The 18010-nt window shown below is 46.9% G+C and overlaps 1 protein-coding gene across 1 annotated transcript in view; it reads left to right on the top strand.

Annotated features, from left to right (window-relative positions):
- Positions 1 to 7433: 7433 nt before the first annotated feature.
- The window catches only part of LOC131944003 (uncharacterized), a 37198-nt gene continuing 26621 nt past the window's right edge, over positions 7434 to 18010 (top strand). The window contains exon 1 of the mRNA XM_059304440.1: positions 7434 to 10857. Within this exon, the coding sequence (XP_059160423.1) occupies positions 7683 to 10857 (3175 nt within the window). The 5' untranslated portion in view covers positions 7434 to 7682. The remainder of the gene's footprint in view (positions 10858 to 18010) is intronic.

Genomic DNA, 18010 nt, shown 5'->3' with positions numbered 1-18010 from the left:
GACACAACAACATGACACAACAACAACATGACACAACAACATGACACAACAACATGACTCAACAACATGACACAACAACATGACACAACAACAACATGACACAACAACATGACACAACAACATGACTCAACAACATGACACAACAACATGACACAACAACAACATGACACAACAACATGACACAACAACATGACACAACAACATGACACAACAACAACATGACACAACAACATGACACAACAACATGACACAACAACAACATGACACAACAACAACATGACACAACAACATGACTCAACAACATGACACAACAACATGACACAACAACATGACACAACAACATGACACAACAACATGACTCAACAACATGACACAACAACATGACACAACAACATGACTCAACAACATGACACAACAACAACATGACAAAACAACATGACACAACAACAACATGACACAACAACATGACACAACAACATCATGACACAACAACATGACACAACAACAACATGACACAACAACATGACACAACAACATGACACAACAACAACATGACACAACAACAACATGACACAACAACATGACACAACAACATGACACAACAACATGACACAACAACAACATGACACAACAACATGACACAACAACATGACACAACAACATGACACAACAACATGACACAACAATATGACACAACAACATGAGACAACAACATGACACAACAACATGACACAACAACATGACACAACAACATGACACAACAACATGACACAACAACAACATGACACAACAACATGACACAACAACAACTTGACACAACAACATGACACAACAACAACATGACACAACAACATGACACAACAACATGACACAACAACAACATGACACAACAACATGACACAACAACATGACACAACAACATGACACAACAACATAACACAACAACAACATGACACAACAACATGACACAACAACATGACACAACAACAACATGACACAACAACATGACACAGAAACATGACACAACAACAACATGACACAACAACATGACACAACAACAACATGACACAACAACATGACACAACAACATAACACAACAACATGACACAAGAACATGACACAACAACATGACACAACAACAATATGACACAACAACAACATGACACAAAAACATGACACAACAACAACATGACACAACAATATGACACAACAACAACATGACACAACAACATGACACAACAACATGAGACAACAACAACATGACACAACAACAACATGACAAAACAACATGACACAACAACATGACACAACAACATGACACAACAACATGACACAACAACAACATGACACAACAACATGACACAACAACAACATGACACAACAACATGACACAACAACATGACACAACAACATGACACAACAACATGACACAACAACATGACACAACAACAACATGACACAACAACATGACACAACAACATGACACAACAACATGACACAACAACAACATGAGACAACAACAACATGACACAACAACATGACACAACAACAACATGACACAACAACAACATGACACAACAACATGACACAACAACATAACACAACAACATGACACAACAACATGACACAACAACATGACACAACAATATGACACAACAACATGACACAACAACATGACACAACAACATGACCCAACAACATGACACAACAACAACATGACACAACAACATGACACAACAACATGACACAACAACAACATGACACAACAACAACATGACACAACAACATGACACAACAACATGACACAACAACATGACACAACAACAACATGACACAACAACAACATGACACAACAACATGACACAACAACATGACACAACAACAACATGACACAACAACAACATGACACAACAACATGACACAACAACAACATGACACAACAACATGACACAACAACATGACACAACAACATGACACAACAACATGACACAACAACATGACACAACAACATGACACAACAACATGACACAACAACATGACACAACAACATGACACAACAACAACATGACAAAACAACATCATGACACAACAACAACATGACAAAACAACATCATGACACAACAACATGACACAACAACAACATGACACAACAACAACATGACACAACAACAACATGACACAACAACATGACACAACAACATGACACAACAACATGACACAACAACAACATGACACAACAACATGACACAACAACAACATGACACACAACATGACAAAACAACATCATGACACAACAACATGACACACAACATGACAAAACAACATCATGACACAACAACATGACACAACAACATGACACAATAAAACGATGACCCAACAACAACATAATAACATGTTTTGTGCACTATTACATAAAAGCTTCTGATTAAAACGTTTTATTATTTTCCCATGTCTCCAAAGACATCGCAGCATTATATAATTTTAAATATGATGAGATATTTTGTATACAGTCATCCCTCGGTTATCGCGGTTATACGGACCAGACGTCAAAAACTCATTTTTAATATACGTGCAATTTTTGTGTACGTCTATCAATAAGTGTAAATAAAACCAAAGAAGTGCCTATCTTATCATCTTTTCATCTTATCATCTTATAAACTTATCATCTTATCATCTTATCATCGTGTCATCTTGTCATCCTATCAACTTATCATCTTATCAATTTATCATCTTATCAGCTTATCATCTTATTATCTTATCATCTTATGATCTTATGATCTTATGATCTTATGATCTTATGATCTTATGATCTTATGATCTTATCATCTTATCATCTTATCATCTTATCATCTTATTATCTTATCATCTTATCATCTTATCATCTTATCAACTTATCACTTTATCATCTTATCAACATCATCTTATCAACTTATCATCTTATCATGGGTCCACTCGAGAATTTAGATGGACCAGACGTCAAAAACTCATTTTTAATATACGTGCAATTTTTGTGTACGTCTATCAATAAGTGTAAATAAAACCAAAGAAGTGCCTATCTTATCATCTTATCATCTTATTATCTTATCATCTTATCAACATCATCTTATCAACATCATCTTATCAACTTATCAACTTATCATCTTATCATCTTATCATCTTATCAACATCATCTTATCAACTTATCATCTTATCATCTTATCATCTTATCAACATCATCTTATCAACTTATCATCTTATCATCTTATTATCTTATCATCTTATCAACATCATCTTATCAACTTATCATCTTATCATCTTATCATCTTATCATCTTATCATCTTATCATCTTATTATCTTATCATCTTATCAACATCATCTTATCAACTTATCATCTTATCAACTTATCATCTTATCATCTTATCACTTTATCATCTTATCAACATCATCTTATCAACTTATCATCTTATCATGGGTCCACTCGAGAATTTAGATGGTCGAACAGATTTATGAGCCAATTGTGCTCCAAAAAAAAAATATTTTACACACAAAAACACAAGGAAACAAAAAAAATTGTGATGTACTAAAGTCACGTTAAATAAACCCGGCGGTAACGAGGGACGCTGTCTGTCTGTCTGTCTGTCTGTCTGTCTGTCTGTCTGTCTGTCTGTCTGTCTGTCTGTCTGTCTGTCTGTCTGTCTGTCTGTCTGTCTGTCTGTCTGTCTGTCTGTCTGTCTGTCTGTCTGTCTGTCTGTCTGTCTGTCTGTCTGTCTGTCTGTCTGTCTGTCTGTCTGTCTGTCTGTCTGTCTGTCTGTCTGTCTGTCTGTCTGTCTGTCTGTCTGTCTGTCTGTCTGTCTGTCTGTCTGTCTGTCTGTCTGTCTGTCTGTCTGTCTGTCTGTCTGTCTGTCTGTCTGTCTGTCTGTCTGTCTGTCTGTCTGTCTGTCTGTCTGTCTGTCTGTCTGTCTGTCTGTCTGTCTGTCTGTCTGTCTGTCTGTCTGTCTGTCTGTCTGTCTGTCTGTCTGTCTGTCTGTCTGTCACGAGTGTAGTCTTTATTCAACAGCTATTTTTTTACTTTCTCGTATATACGAAGTATAGAGAAAGTCTTGTAATCGTGCAAAAAAGAAAAAAAATCGAGATTTTTGCAAATCTCGACGTTTTACACCTCACTGATACGGAAAAACATAATTTTTCAATCTTGTCCGTATGTCTGTGTGTGTGTGTGTGTGTGTGTGTCTGTGTGTCTGTGTGTCTGTGTGTCTGTAAACACGATAACTTGAGTACCGTTACAGCTAGGTTGATGAAATTACATATATAAGTGTTTTATCAAAATCTTAGATCCGTATCAACGTTTGAGCGATTTCCGATAGCCGGAATTGGACTTTTTTACTTAGAATTTTTCAAAAGCATATAACCTGAGTACTATTTCAGACAGATAAATAAAATTTCACATGTAAGTAAAAGATCTAATTTTCTACATTCTTTCAAATTTTGAGTAATTTCCGTTGACCGGAAGTAGTAATTTACGCGAATAATATTGCGCACTATTATGCACATTTCATTTGGAGTTCACTTGGTGTGCAATTCTTCTTTCTAAGAGATTTTATTCTATTTTAAAAACTTTAAGTATTTAAAATGGAGTTCCCATCCCATGTTGTTTTATATAAGAACTAGACTACCCGTCATCCATTGGATAACTGTGGGTTTCGGGGGTCATCCATCAAAAAGCATCACGTCTGTCACTCAGAGGCGTAGCGACCCTTCCCGGCGCCCGGGGACAAACTTCAAACTTTCCGATTTGAACCCTCCCCCCCGCAAGATTTCGATTTGCAACCCCCCCCCCCCTCAAACTTTTGATGTGCATCCCCCCCTCAAGATTTCGATTTGCACCCCCCCCCCACCTCAAACTTTCGATTTGCACCCCCTCAACCTTTCAATTTATTTTTCCTACCCATTTTGGCTCCCCCTAAGGTCGGCGCCCGGGGACATATGTCCCCCCCCCCACTACGCTACTGCAGTGTCACTTATCGTCACAAAAAAACAGACCCCCACATTCAAAAATATGTTTTTTATCTTTTAAAAGCACCGAAAACACCGATTTCGGACTATCCCTTCATATACTGACGTCACAGGTGACCTACTCCTCTACTTCACCTGCCCAGTGTCCCGTCAAGTCTCAGACAACATGTTTTTATCGTTTAAAAAACGATTCCAGCCGAGCATGTCTCTGACCACACTATCCCTTCATATGCTTAGGACAAAGAAACAGATGGATGAACTCTACTTCACCTGCCCTGTATCCCGCCAAGTTCAGATAGGCAACTTTATCATTCACATCTAAAAAATAAAATAAAAATTGAAAAAAAAAATATCATTGACGTAATGGTCTAGAACCTGTGCCACCCGCATGAAAGCCGATTACACTAACAACTTAACACACCCTCCCTTCCCACACATACACGCCCCATACACACCCTCCCTCCCACACATACATACACGCCCCATACACACCCTCCCTTCCCACACACACATACACGCCCCATACACACCCTCCCTTCCCACACATACACGCCCCTACACACCCTCCCTTCCCACACATACACGCCCCTACACACCCTCCCTTCCCACACATACATACACGCCCCTACACACCCTCCGTGGGGTGGAGGTGGGGTGGAGGTGGGGTGGAGGTGGGGTGGAGGTGGGGTGGAGGTGGGGTGGAGGTGGGGTGGAGGTGGGGTGGAGGTGGGGTGGAGGTGGGGTGGAGGTGGGGTGGAGGTGGGGTGGAGGTGGGGAGCTAGGATCAAAAGGGTGCTAGGTGTCTTTTCTTAGGCGGTAAAGAGATGGGTGAGTGGGGAGGAGGGGGTTGATAAGTACAATTTGCATATACTCGCAATAAAATCAAAGATAAAAAGACATTTTGAACTAAGGGAAGTAACTATTTGAAATTTCTTTATTATATATGTGGGAGTTGTCTTTCCTACAATGTAAGCCCCTAAGCCCAACTGGACACATCCACCAGATACACAGCTACAACACACAGCTACAACACACAGCTACAACACACAGGCCTAACGACGCAGAGCTACAACGACACACAGCTAGAACACACAGCTAGAAAACACAGCTAGAACACACAGCTACACCACACAGCTACAACACACAGCTACAACACACAGCTACAACACACAGCTACACACAGCTACAACACACAGCTACAGCAACACACAGCTACAACACACAGCTACAACACACAGGTACAACACACAGCTACAACACACAGCTACAACACACAGCTACAACACACAGCTACAACACACAGCTACAACACACAGCTACAACACACAGCTACAACGGCACACAGCTACAAAACACAGCTACAGCAACACACAGCTACAACACACAGCTACAACACACAGCTACAACACACAGCTTCAGCAATACACAGCTAGAACACACAGCTAGAACACACAGCTGCAACACACAGCTACAACACACAGCGACAGCAACACACAGCTACAACACACAGGTACAACACACAGCTACAACACACAGCTACAACACACAGCTACAACACACAGCTACAACACACAGCTACAACACACAGCTACAACTCAGCTAAAATGAAGTTTCTCTGAAGCGTCATTAAATATTAATTTTCCAATGTTGGGTTCGCGTACAAATATCGATCCTGACTGACAGTATCGACATCAAAACCTCATTGTTGCCTGCTTGAACGTAAGGAAGTAAAACAACCACTTAACAACTAGATCGATACCGCCCACTAATATTGTTACAGTGAGCTCAGGTACACACAAGAACACGCCGAGTACTTGGGGCGAATATTTCTTCTCTGGATGGTCGTAGGTCAAAGGTCGTAGGTCATATGACGTAGGTCATAGGTCGTAGGTCATAGGCCATAGCGAAAGAATTGTCCAACAAAAGTTGTCAGGTCAAGGGTCACAGAAAACTCTCGAAACATTCAGAATAAGATGTTTCCATTAGCTTTTCTCTGATCGACTATGATCATTTTTTCTATACAGAAGCTTGAGCATGACGACCACGAGACGACCACGAGACGACCCGAGATGACCACGTGATGACCACGTGATGACCACAATGATCAAAGAGCAAGTACGCCGATGTTTGGACTAAAGCCACTTTAAACTTCCCAACCAACCCTCCCTAGCATCACGCCAACCCTCCCATAGCATCACGCCAACCCTCCCTAGCATCACGCCAACCCTCCCATCGCATCACGGCAATCAGCAGTACAGGACTAAATTTTTAATCTGAGATTTCTTGATGAGATAACATTTCTTGATGAGATAACATTTCTGGATGAGATAACATTTCTGGATGAGATAACATTTCTGGATGAGATAACATTTCTTGATGAGATAACATTTCTGGATGAGATAACATTTCTGGATGAGATAACATTTCTTGATGAGATAACATTTCTGGATGAGATAACATTTCTGGATGAGATAACATTTCTGGATGAGATAACATTTCTTGATGAGATAACCTTGCTGTTTTTCTGGTCAAAAGAATTTCTCGCGGCTCTAGTTGGAAGACAGGCCAGGGGGAGGGGTTTCAGCACGCTAGTGACGTCATCAGCTACCAAGCAATTAAGAGTTGACCTAGAGCCAATAGAACAAGGACCCCCCCCCTTGTCTAATTGCTATGTAATTAACTTGTGGCCATGTCAAAGCTGGGCCGCGAGGGTTCGGCTGAGAGGCTGAGGAGGGGCCAGTCCCAGGACGCGTTCAGCACCGTCCACTCCTCCCACCCCCGCGCCAACTTTCTTAGCCCCGACCCCGTGCTGGCGAGCTTGGAGAGAGCGCCCAGCCTGAGTCGTCTGCACGCGCAGAGTTCCACAGAGACAAGCGGGCTGGGCGAGACGGTCACTTCCGGTTTCTCTAGTCAGGAGAGCGTCCACAGTCACTTCGGAGATGACAGAGGGGCAAATCTGTGGGAGCGCTCGAGAAGAAGAGGCGGCAACAGTCCGGGTGGGGGCCGGGGGGACGGACTCGCCAGTTTAGCCAAGCGCCAGAACCCGGCGGTGCCAAACACTTACCTGACGCTCGAGGCCGGTCCTCAGGTGAGCCCACCTGTGGAACACCTGCCACCTGTGGAACACCTGGCACCTGACAGCGACAGGTCCACCAGCCGTCGAGCCCGGGACTCAGGAGGGAGAAGTCTGACGCCACAGCAGGCGAGAGAGGAGCTGCAGGAAAGACAGAGGCGTCAGCAGCAGCGGCACAGGCGCTCACCTCGACGCCCCGAACCCCCAGAGAGGAAAGAGGAAAGCCGCGTTAGGCCCTCGTCTGCGGGGAGCTATGCAGAGGCGGACCCCAGGAGAAGGTTACGTTCTTCGAGTGGCAGCAGAGAAAGCAGCACAGCCGAGGCGGATAAAGAATACGACAGATCATTCGTTGTTGTGGGGCGTGCTAAGACAAACAGCAAAGTGGGCGCTGTACCCCACTCTTCTGTTCGCCTCGACTCTCGAACTAACAGCAAAGAGGGCGCTGTACCCCACTCTTCTGCTCGCCTCGACTCTCGAACTAACAGCAAAGAGGGCGCTGTACCCCACTCTTCTGCTCGCCTCGACTCTCGAACTAACAGCAAAGAGGGCGCTGTACCGCACTCTTCTGCTCGTCTCGACTCTCGAACTAACAGCAAAGAGGGCGCTGTACCCCACTCTTCTGCTCGCCTCGACTCTCGAACTAACAGCAAAGAGGGCGCTGTACCCCACTCTTCTGCTCGTCTCGACTCTCGAACTAACAGCAAAGAGGGCGCTGTACCCCACTCTTCTGCTCGCCTCGACTCTCGAACTAACAGCAAAGAGGGCGCTGTACCCCACTCTTCTGCTCGTCTCGACTCTCGAACTAACAGCAAAGAGGGCGCTGTACCCCACTCTTCTGCTCGCCTCGACTCTCGAACTAACAGCAAAGAGGGCGCTGTACCCCACTCTTCTGCTCGCCTCGACTCTCGAACTAACAGCAAAGAGGGCGCTGTACCCCACTCTTCTGCTCGCCTCGACTCTCGAACTAACAGCAAAGAGGGCGCTGCCACAAATTTTGTGTCGAGTTCACGGTCCAACCTAAACGCCCCTCGAGCTAGCAGCAAAGAGCGCACATCGAGTCAGACGAGCAGCGCGCCAGCTGCTCACACCAAGCTGAGTGGGAGCAGGGACAGCATCGACGGCATCAGTAGCAGAGACAGTGTGTTCCAGACGGACGGAGCTATCGCTGTAAGCTCAGAGCTAAGTGTCCGCAGGTCACGTGACCTGTCCAGCAACTCGCGGACCAACTCGGACGAGTACCACGAGTCGGGGAGCTCGAAGAAAAGTTTCGAGACCGTGAGACTCAAGAGTCAGTCTCAGGACTCGAGACTCAAGAGTCAGTCTCAGGACTCGAGACTCAACTCTGACTCTGAGCCGACCACCAAGGCCCGAGGGGGGAGCCCTAAGCCCAGACCCGTGCTAGAGCCAAGCAGCCAGCTCAACATCGACACTAGAAAGAGGCTGCAGCCCACTCAAGGTGAAGGTCGCTCTGAAGCTCAGCGAAGATCCAGAACAGATTTCATTGAGAATTCCCGGAAAATTGTGGTCGAGCATCCAAGACAATCAGTGGAGGCCGGGGAGAGGCCCGGGGGTGAGAGCCAGACACAGGCTAGGCGTGGCGGTGACTCACACGGTTCAGGTATTGAACGCAACGACAGTAGATACGAAACTAGGTCAAGCCATTCAAGAGCAGGTCAGGCGAGGCTAGGCGAGGCGAGGGCAGGGGAGGCGAGGGCAGGCAGTGAGCCGGCTCAACGTCCTGGGGACATCAGACGGACCAGGGATGGACGAGATAGGGTAGACGAGGTGGGTGCCCAGAGGCAGCAACGTCAGACCGACGGCCTGGAGGGGCGTCACGCAACATCGAGGGACCCGAGGAGGGAGTCAGCGGGTGCTAGACGCAGACCTTCTGAGGACGATAAGTTTTCTGTTTACGACGCCGAAAGTGTGACGCCACGGGCAGGGCCAGGCAACATGGATTATGATCGTTTATTTCACCAAGCCAGCAGAGGAGTGAACGGCGTGGCGGGGGGAGGTTATCCACCAGCGCTTGACGGAGGCTACACGTCACACTCTACTAGGCGAGCTGGCGTTGGAAATCACGTGCAGCCGCTCCCACGTGACCGACCCGGGGCAGGGGGAGAACAGGCAGCCTCGCGGAGTGCGCCTTACACCAAATTCCAAGTGCCGACTACACCCATGGGCCCGATCCCCACCGTACAGCTGATGACGTCACCGGACGGTCCGGGCCTGAACCTGGACAGTATCCACAAGGAGTGGGAGAGAAGGGGCAGCAAAAGTTCCAACAGGAGTCACAACTCCAACAGGAGCTCCGGCACCAAGTTTCTGGGCGTCAGCACCGAGTCGGCCTGGACCAGGTGGTCACGTGATCGCCGGGCCAGCTACCGACGCCGCATAGAAAAGATGGAGCGCATCGGCGCGGGGACGGACACGGCCGAGCCCGACACGGAAGTTGTTCGCGTGTCAACGCCCGTCAAGAAAGCCCGCCAGGAGGGCTTGAAGTTCGTCCACCCTGACCTAGAGGCAAGGTACCTGTCTGAAGACGACCTCAAGGAGCTGAGGCGCCACAAGCAGCAGCAGGTGCACGCCATGAGGGTCATCGAGAGGAGCCGCAAGAACAAGTTCGGGCTGAAAGCTCAGGTCAAACTGACGGCGGAACAATGGCACACTCTCCAGGAGTTCTGGGAGCACTTCCTGTTTGTGCGGGCCCGATTCTTTGGCTTGTTCGTCAGTCTGTTGGCCCTCGTCTTCATGGCCGTCAGCATCGCCAGCCCACAGTGGATCAGCCGCAGTGAGTACTTGGTTTACTTTGTCACGTTAGTCTGTCACGTCAGTTTGTCACGTCAGTCTGTACTTTGTCACGTCAGTCTGTAAATTGTCACGTCAGTCTGTACTTTGTCACGTCAGTCTGTAGTTTGTCACGTCAGCCTGTAGTTTGTCACGTCAGTTTGTACTTTGTCACGTCAATCTGTACTTTGTCACGTCAGTCTGTAGTTTGTCACGTCAGCCTGTAGTTTGTCACGTCAGTTTGTACTTTGTCACGTCAATCTGTACTTTGTCACGTCAGTCTGTATTTTGTCACGTCAGTCTGTAGTTTGTCACGTCAGTCTGTAGTTTGTCACGTCAGTCTGTAGTTTGTCACGTCCGTCTTTACTTTGTCACGTCAGTCTGTAGTTTGTCACGTCAGCCTGTAGTTTGTCACGTCAGTCTGTACTTTGTCACGTCAGTCTGTACTTTGTCACGTCAGTCTGTAGATCGCTACATTTACCCACATCAGACGACCCACCAGTAACTAAATAAGATCCCCTGAGCCCCCGCCCCCAGTTGTAGATGCCAAGATATTACACACACACATACACGCACACACACATACATACACACATACATACACACATACAATAATAGTCTTAGAATATTCATAAGGTTGTGCCAGTCTACAAAAATCAATTTCCACAGGAAAGTCTAAGATTATATATATATATATATATATATATATATATATATATATATATATATATATATATATATATATATATATATATATATATATATATATAACGTGGTAACAAGTGTGACCCTCGGGTCCAACTGCTTAATGTCACTTGTTTCACAAGGTCAAGTTCATTTAAAGTCTGAGTGTGTGTGTGTGTGTGTGTGTTTGAATATTGTTGTGTGTGTGAACCACCTTGTACCGTGCAGCTCTCTGTAATCTTACATTTAGAGGTTGTACCAGTCTCACTTAGAGGTTGTACCAGTCTCACTTAGAGGCTGTACCAGTCTCACTTAGAGGTTGTATCAGTCTCACTTAGAGGCTGTACCAGTCTCACTTAGAGGTTGTATCAGTCTCACTTAGAAGATGTACCAAAATGCTAGGAGTAACATTAACAGGGCATTTATTATTGAAACAAGTAGATACATTGATCACCTCCCCTTTGTCTAGTTTCTTTTAGGTAGCAACGATAAGGGATGTTCCAGTTAAGTGTGTTATTAGGCGTAATTAGGTGTGTAGCTAGGCGTGTAATTAGGTGTGTAGCTAGGTGTGTAATTAGGTGTGTAGCTAGGCGTGTAATTCGGTGTGTAGCTAGGCGTGTAATTAGGTGTGTAGCTAGGCGTGTAATTAGGTGTGTAGCTAGGCGTGTAATTAGGTGTGTAGCTAGGCGTGTAATTAGGTGTGTAGCTAGGCGTGTAATTAGGTGTGTAGCAAGGCGTTTAGCAGGGCGTGTAGCTAGGCGTGTAGCTTGGCGTGTAGTACTGGAATGTTTAACCGGAAACTTCCGAAGATGTAACATCCGGTGTCTGTAACGTCCCAGGCAGATGGAGAGTTCTAGAGAGTTCTAGAATTCCCTGTTCATTCCGCCCATCAATAATTAGCCAAACACGGGGGGGGGGGGGGGGACAGGAAATGGAAGAAAATTTTCTATTGTTTCCTAGAATACTCTTGTTGATGCTTTTTCAAAGCTGTGAACGGATTAACAGACAGACAAATGAGACTACAACTTCCAACAGACTAGAGAGAGGCAGATAATTGTCTGAGTGTTGACTAGAGGGGGCAGATAATTGTCTAAGTGTTGACTAGAGAGAGGGCAGATAATTGTCTAAGTGTTGACTAGAGAGGGCAGATAATTGTCTGAGTGTTGACTAGAGGGGGCAGATAATTGAGTGTTGACTAGAGAGGGAGTAGATAATTGTCTAAGTGTTGACTAGAGGGGGCAGATATTGTCTAAGTGTTGACTAGAGAGGGCAGATAATTGTCTGTAAGCCACGACTCAAAATAGAACGCAAATGTTTTGAGTCGGATGTAACCTCGCTTGTAGAAAATAAAAGAACCAAACAAAAACTTTTGAATGCACTGAAAATGTAAAACATAATTAAACTAATTAATTAACATAATTAAAACTAACCTACTTTGCTTAAGGATTTTTAGTGTTTTTTTTCTTCGGTAAAAATACTCGAATTGAATGTAACTATCATACAGGAGCTTGAATGGTCGTTTGTCAAATACAGACGACAATAAATAATGCGTTAAGTTTAAGTGGATCCAGGGGTGTGTTGTGGTTGCTGTGTCGTGTGGTTGCTGTGTCGTGTGGTTGCTGTGTCGTGTGGTTGCTGTGTCATGTGGTTGCTGTGGTTGCTGTGTCATGTGATTGCTGTGTCGTGTGGTTGCTGTGTCGTGTGGTTGCTGTGTCGTGTAGTTGCTGTGTCGTGTGGTTGCTGTGTCGTGTGGTTGCTGTGTCGTGTGGTTGCTGTGTCGTGTGGTTGCTGTGTCGTGTGGTTGCTGTGTCGTGTGGTTGCTGTGTCGTGTGGTTGCTGTGTCGTGTGGTTGCTGTGTCGTGTGGTTGCTGTGTCGTGTGGTTGCTGTGTCGTGAGGTTGCTGTGTCGTGTGGTTGCTGTGTCGTGTGGTTGCTGTGTCGTGTGGTTGCTGTGGTTGCTGTGTCGTGTGGTTGCTGTGTTGTGTGGTTGCTGTGTCGTGTGGTTGCTGTGTCGTGTGGTTGAATTGTCATGTGGTTGCTGTGTCGTGTGGTTGCTGTGTCGTGTGGTTGCTGTGTTGTGTGGTTGCTGTGTCGTGTGGTTGCTGTGTCGTGTGGTTGAATTGTCATGTGGTTGCTGTGTTGTGTGGTTGCTGTGTCGTGTGGTTGCTGTGTCGTGTGGTTGCTGTGTCGTGTGGTTGCTGTGTCGTGTGGTTGCTGTGTCGTGTGGTTGCTGTGTCGTGTGGTTGCTGTGTCTTGTGGTTGCTGTGGTTGCTGTGTCGTGTGGTTGCTGTGGTTGTTGTGTCTTGTGGTTGCTGTGTTGTGTGGTTGCTGTGTCGTGTGGTTGCTGTGTCGTGTGGTTGCTGTGTCGTGTGGTTGCTGTGTCGTGTGGTTGCTGTGTCGTGTGGTTGCTGTGTCGTGTGGTTGCTGTGTCGTGTGGTTGCTGTGTCGTGTGGTTGCTGTGGTTGCTGTGTCGTGTGGTTGCTGTGTCGTGTGGTTGCTGTGTCGTGTGGTTGCTGTGTTGTGTGGTTGCTGTGGTTGCTGTGTCATGTGATTTCTGTGTCGTGTGGTTGCTGTGTGGTGTGGTTGCTGTGTCGTGTGGTTGCTGTGTTGTGTGGTTGAATTGTCGTGTGGTTGCTGTGTTGTCGTGTTGCTGCTGTGTTGTGTGGTTGCTGTGGTTGCTTTGTCATGTGCTTGCTGTGGTTGCTGTGTCGTGTGGTTGCTGTGTCGTGTGGTTGCTGTGTCGTGTGGTTGCTGTGTTGTGTGGTTGCTGTGTCGTGTGGTTGCTGTGTTGTGTGGTTGCTGTGTTGTGTGGTTGCTGTGTCGTGTGGTTGCTGTGTTGTCGTGTTGTTGCTGTGTTGTGTGGTTGCTGTGGTTGCTGTGGTTGCTTTGTCGTGTGGTTGCTGTATTGTCGTGTTGTTGCTGTGTTGTGTGGTTGCTGTGGTTGCTGTGTCATGTGGTTGCTGTGGTTGCTGTGTCGTGTGGTTGCTGTGTCGTGTGGTTGCTGTGTCGTGTGGTTGCTGTGTTGTGTGGTTGCTGTGTCGTGTGGTTGCTGTGGTTGTTGTGTCATGTGATTTCTGTGTCGTGTGGTTGCTGTGTCGTGTGGTTGCTGTGTCGTGTGGTTGCTGTGTCGTGTGGTTGCTGTGTTGTGTGGTTGAATAGTCGTGTGGTTGCTGTGTTGTCGTGTGGTTTCTGTGTCATGTGATTTCTGTGTCGTGTGGTTGCTGTGTCGTGTGGTTGCTGTGTCGTGTGGTTGCTGTGTTGTCGTGTGGTTGCTGTGTTGTGTGGTTGCTGTGTCGTGTGGTTGAATTGTCGTGTGGTTGCTGTGTCGTGTGGTTGAATTGTCGTGTGGTTGCTGTGTTGTCGTGTGGTTTCTGTGTCATGTGGTTGCTGTGTTGTGTGGTTGCTGTGTCGTGTGGTTGCTGTGTTGTGTGGTTGAATTGTCGTGTGGTTGCTGTGTTGTCGTGTTGTTGCTGTGTTGTGTGGTTGCTGTGGTTGCTGTGTCATGTGGTTGCTGTGGTTGCTGTGTCGTGTGGTTGCTGTGTCGTGTGGTTGCTGTGTCGTGTGGTTGCTGTGTCGTGTGGTTGCTGTGTCGTGTGGTTGCTGTGTCGTGTGGTTGCTGTGTCGTGTGGTTGCTGTGTTGTGTGGTTGCTGTGTCATGTGATTTCTGTGTCGTGTGGTTGCTGTGTCGTGTGGTTGCTGTGTTGTGTGGTTGAATTGTCGTGTGGTTGCTGTGTTGTCGTGTTGTTGCTGTGTTGTGTGGTTGCTGTGGTTGCTTTGTCATGTGGTTGCTGTGGTTGCTGTGTCGTGTGGTTGCTGTGTCGTGTGGTTGCTGTGTCGTGTGGTTGCTGTGTTGTGTGGTTGCTGTGTCGTGTGGTTGCTGTGTTGTGTGGTTGAATTGTCGTGTGGTTGCTGTGTTGTCGTGTTGTTGCTGTGTTGTGTGGTTGCTGTGGTTGCTGTGTCATGTGGTTGCTGTGGTTGCTGTGTCGTGTGGTTGCTGTGTCGTGTGGTTGCTGTGTCGTGTGGTTGCTGTGTTGTGTGGTTGCTGTGTCGTGTGGTTGCTGTGGTTGCTGTGTCATGTGATTTCTGTGTCGTGTGGTTGCTGTGTCGTGTGGTTGCTGTGTCGTGTGGTTGCTGTGTCGTGTGGTTGCTGTGTCGTGTGGTTGCTGTGTTGTGTGGTTGCTGTGTCGTGTGGTTGCTGTGGTTGCTGTGTCATGTGATTTCTGTGTCGTGTGGTTGCTGTGTCGTGTGGTTGCTGTGTCGTGTGGTTGCTGTGTCGTGTGGTTGCTGTGTCGTGTGGTTGCTGTGTTGTGTGGTTTAATAGTCGTGTGGTTGCTGTGTTGTCGTGTGGTTTCTGTGTCATGTGATTTCTGTGTCGTGTGGTTGCTGTGTCGTGTGGTTGCTGTGTCGTGTGGTTGCTGTGTTGTCGTGTGGTTGCTGTGTTGTGTGGTTGCTGTGTCGTGTGGTTGAATTGTCGTGTGGTTGCTGTGTCGTGTGGTTGAATTGTCGTGTGGTTGCTGTGTTGTCGTGTGGTTTCTGTGTCATGTGGTTGCTGTGTTGTGTGGTTGCTGTGTCGTGTGATTGCTGTGTCGTGTGGTTGAATTGTCGTGTGGTTGCTGTGTTGTCGTGTGGTTGCTGTGTCGTGTGGTTGAATTGTCGTGTGGTTGCTGTGTCGTGTGGTTGAATTGTCGTGTGGTTGCTTTGTCGTGTGGTTGCTGTGTCGTGTGGTTGCTGTGTCGTGTGGTTGCTGTGTCTTGTGGTTGCTGTGGTTGCTGTGTCGTGTGGTTGCTGTGTCGTGTGGTTGCTGTGTCGTGTGGTTGCTGTGTCGTGTGGTTGCTGTGTCGTGTGGTTGCTGTGTCGTGTGGTTGCTGTGTCGCGTGGTTGCTGTGTTGTGTGGTTGCTGTGTCATGTGATTTCTGTGTCGTGTGGTTGCTGTGTCGTGTGGTTGCTGTGTTGTGTGGTTGAATTGTCGTGTGGTTGCTGTGTTGTCGTGTTGTTGCTGTGTTGTGTGGTTGCTGTGGTTGCTTTGTCATGTGGTTGCTGTGGTTGCTGTGTCGTGTGGTTGCTGTGTCGTGTGGTTGCTGTGTCGTGTGGTTGCTGTGTTGTGTGGTTGCTGTGTCGTGTGGTTGCTGTGTTGTGTGGTTGAATTGTCGTGTGGTTGCTGTGTTGTCGTGTTGTTGCTGTGTTGTGTGGTTGCTGTGGTTGCTGTGTCATGTGGTTGCTGTGGTTGCTGTGTCGTGTGGTTGCTGTGTCGTGTGGTTGCTGTGTCGTGTGGTTGCTGTGTTGTGTGGTTGCTGTGTCGTGTGGTTGCTGTGGTTGCTGTGTCATGTGATTTCTGTGTCGTGTGGTTGCTGTGTCGTGTGGTTGCTGTGTCGTGTGGTTGCTGTGTCGTGTGGTTGCTGTGTCGTGTGATTGCTGTGTCGTGTGGTTGAATTGTCGTGTGGTTGCTGTGTTGTCGTGTGGTTGCTGTGTCGTGTGGTTGAATTGTCGTGTGGTTGCTGTGTCGTGTGGTTGAATTGTCGTGTGGTTGCTTTGTCGTGTGGTTGCTGTGTCGTGTGGTTGCTGTGTCGTGTGGTTGCTGTGTCTTGTGGTTGCTGTGGTTGCTGTGTCGTGTGGTTGCTGTGTCGTGTGGTTGCTGTGTCGTGTGGTTGCTGTGTCGTGTGGTTGCTGTGTCGTGTGGTTGCTGTGTCGTGTGGTTGCTGTGTCGCGTGGTTGCTGTGTTGTGTGGTTGCTGTGTCATGTGATTTCTGTGTCGTGTGGTTGCTGTGTCGTGTGGTTGCTGTGTTGTGTGGTTGAATTGTCGTGTGGTTGCTGTGTTGTCGTGTTGTTGCTGTGTTGTGTGGTTGCTGTGGTTGCTTTGTCATGTGGTTGCTGTGGTTGCTGTGTCGTGTGGTTGCTGTGTCGTGTGGTTGCTGTGTCGTGTGGTTGCTGTGTTGTGTGGTTGCTGTGTCGTGTGGTTGCTGTGTTGTGTGGTTGAATTGTCGTGTGGTTGCTGTGTTGTCGTGTTGTTGCTGTGTTGTGTGGTTGCTGTGTCATGTGGTTGCTGTGGTTGCTGTGTCGTGTGGTTGCTGTGTCGTGTGGTTGCTGTGTCGTGTGGTTGCTGTGTTGTGTGGTTGCTGTGTCGTGTGGTTGCTGTGGTTGCTGTGTCATGTGATTTCTGTGTCGTGTGGTTGCTGTGTCGTGTGGTTGCTGTGTCGTGTGGTTGCTGTGTCGTGTGGTTGCTGTGTCGTGTGGTTGCTGTGTCGTGTGGTTGCTGTGTTGTGTGGTTGAATTGTCGTGTGGTTGCTGTGTTGTCGTGTTGTTGCTGTGTCGTGTGGTTGCTGTGTTGTCGTGTGGTTGCTGTGTTGTGTGGTTGCTGTGTCGTGTGGTTGAATTGTCGTGTGGTTGCTGTGTCGTGTGGTTGAATTGTCGTGTGGTTGCTGTGTCATGTGGTTGCTGTGTTGTGTGGTTGCTGTGTCATGTGGTTGCTGTGTTGTG

Source organism: Physella acuta, unplaced genomic scaffold, assembly GCF_028476545.2.
Source record: "Physella acuta isolate Inbredline_101_S28 unplaced genomic scaffold, ASM2847654v3 ptg000476l, whole genome shotgun sequence".
Classification (NCBI taxonomy): Eukaryota; Metazoa; Mollusca; class Gastropoda; family Physidae; genus Physella; species Physella acuta.
This window is presented reverse-complemented; position numbering and strand designations above follow the sequence as displayed.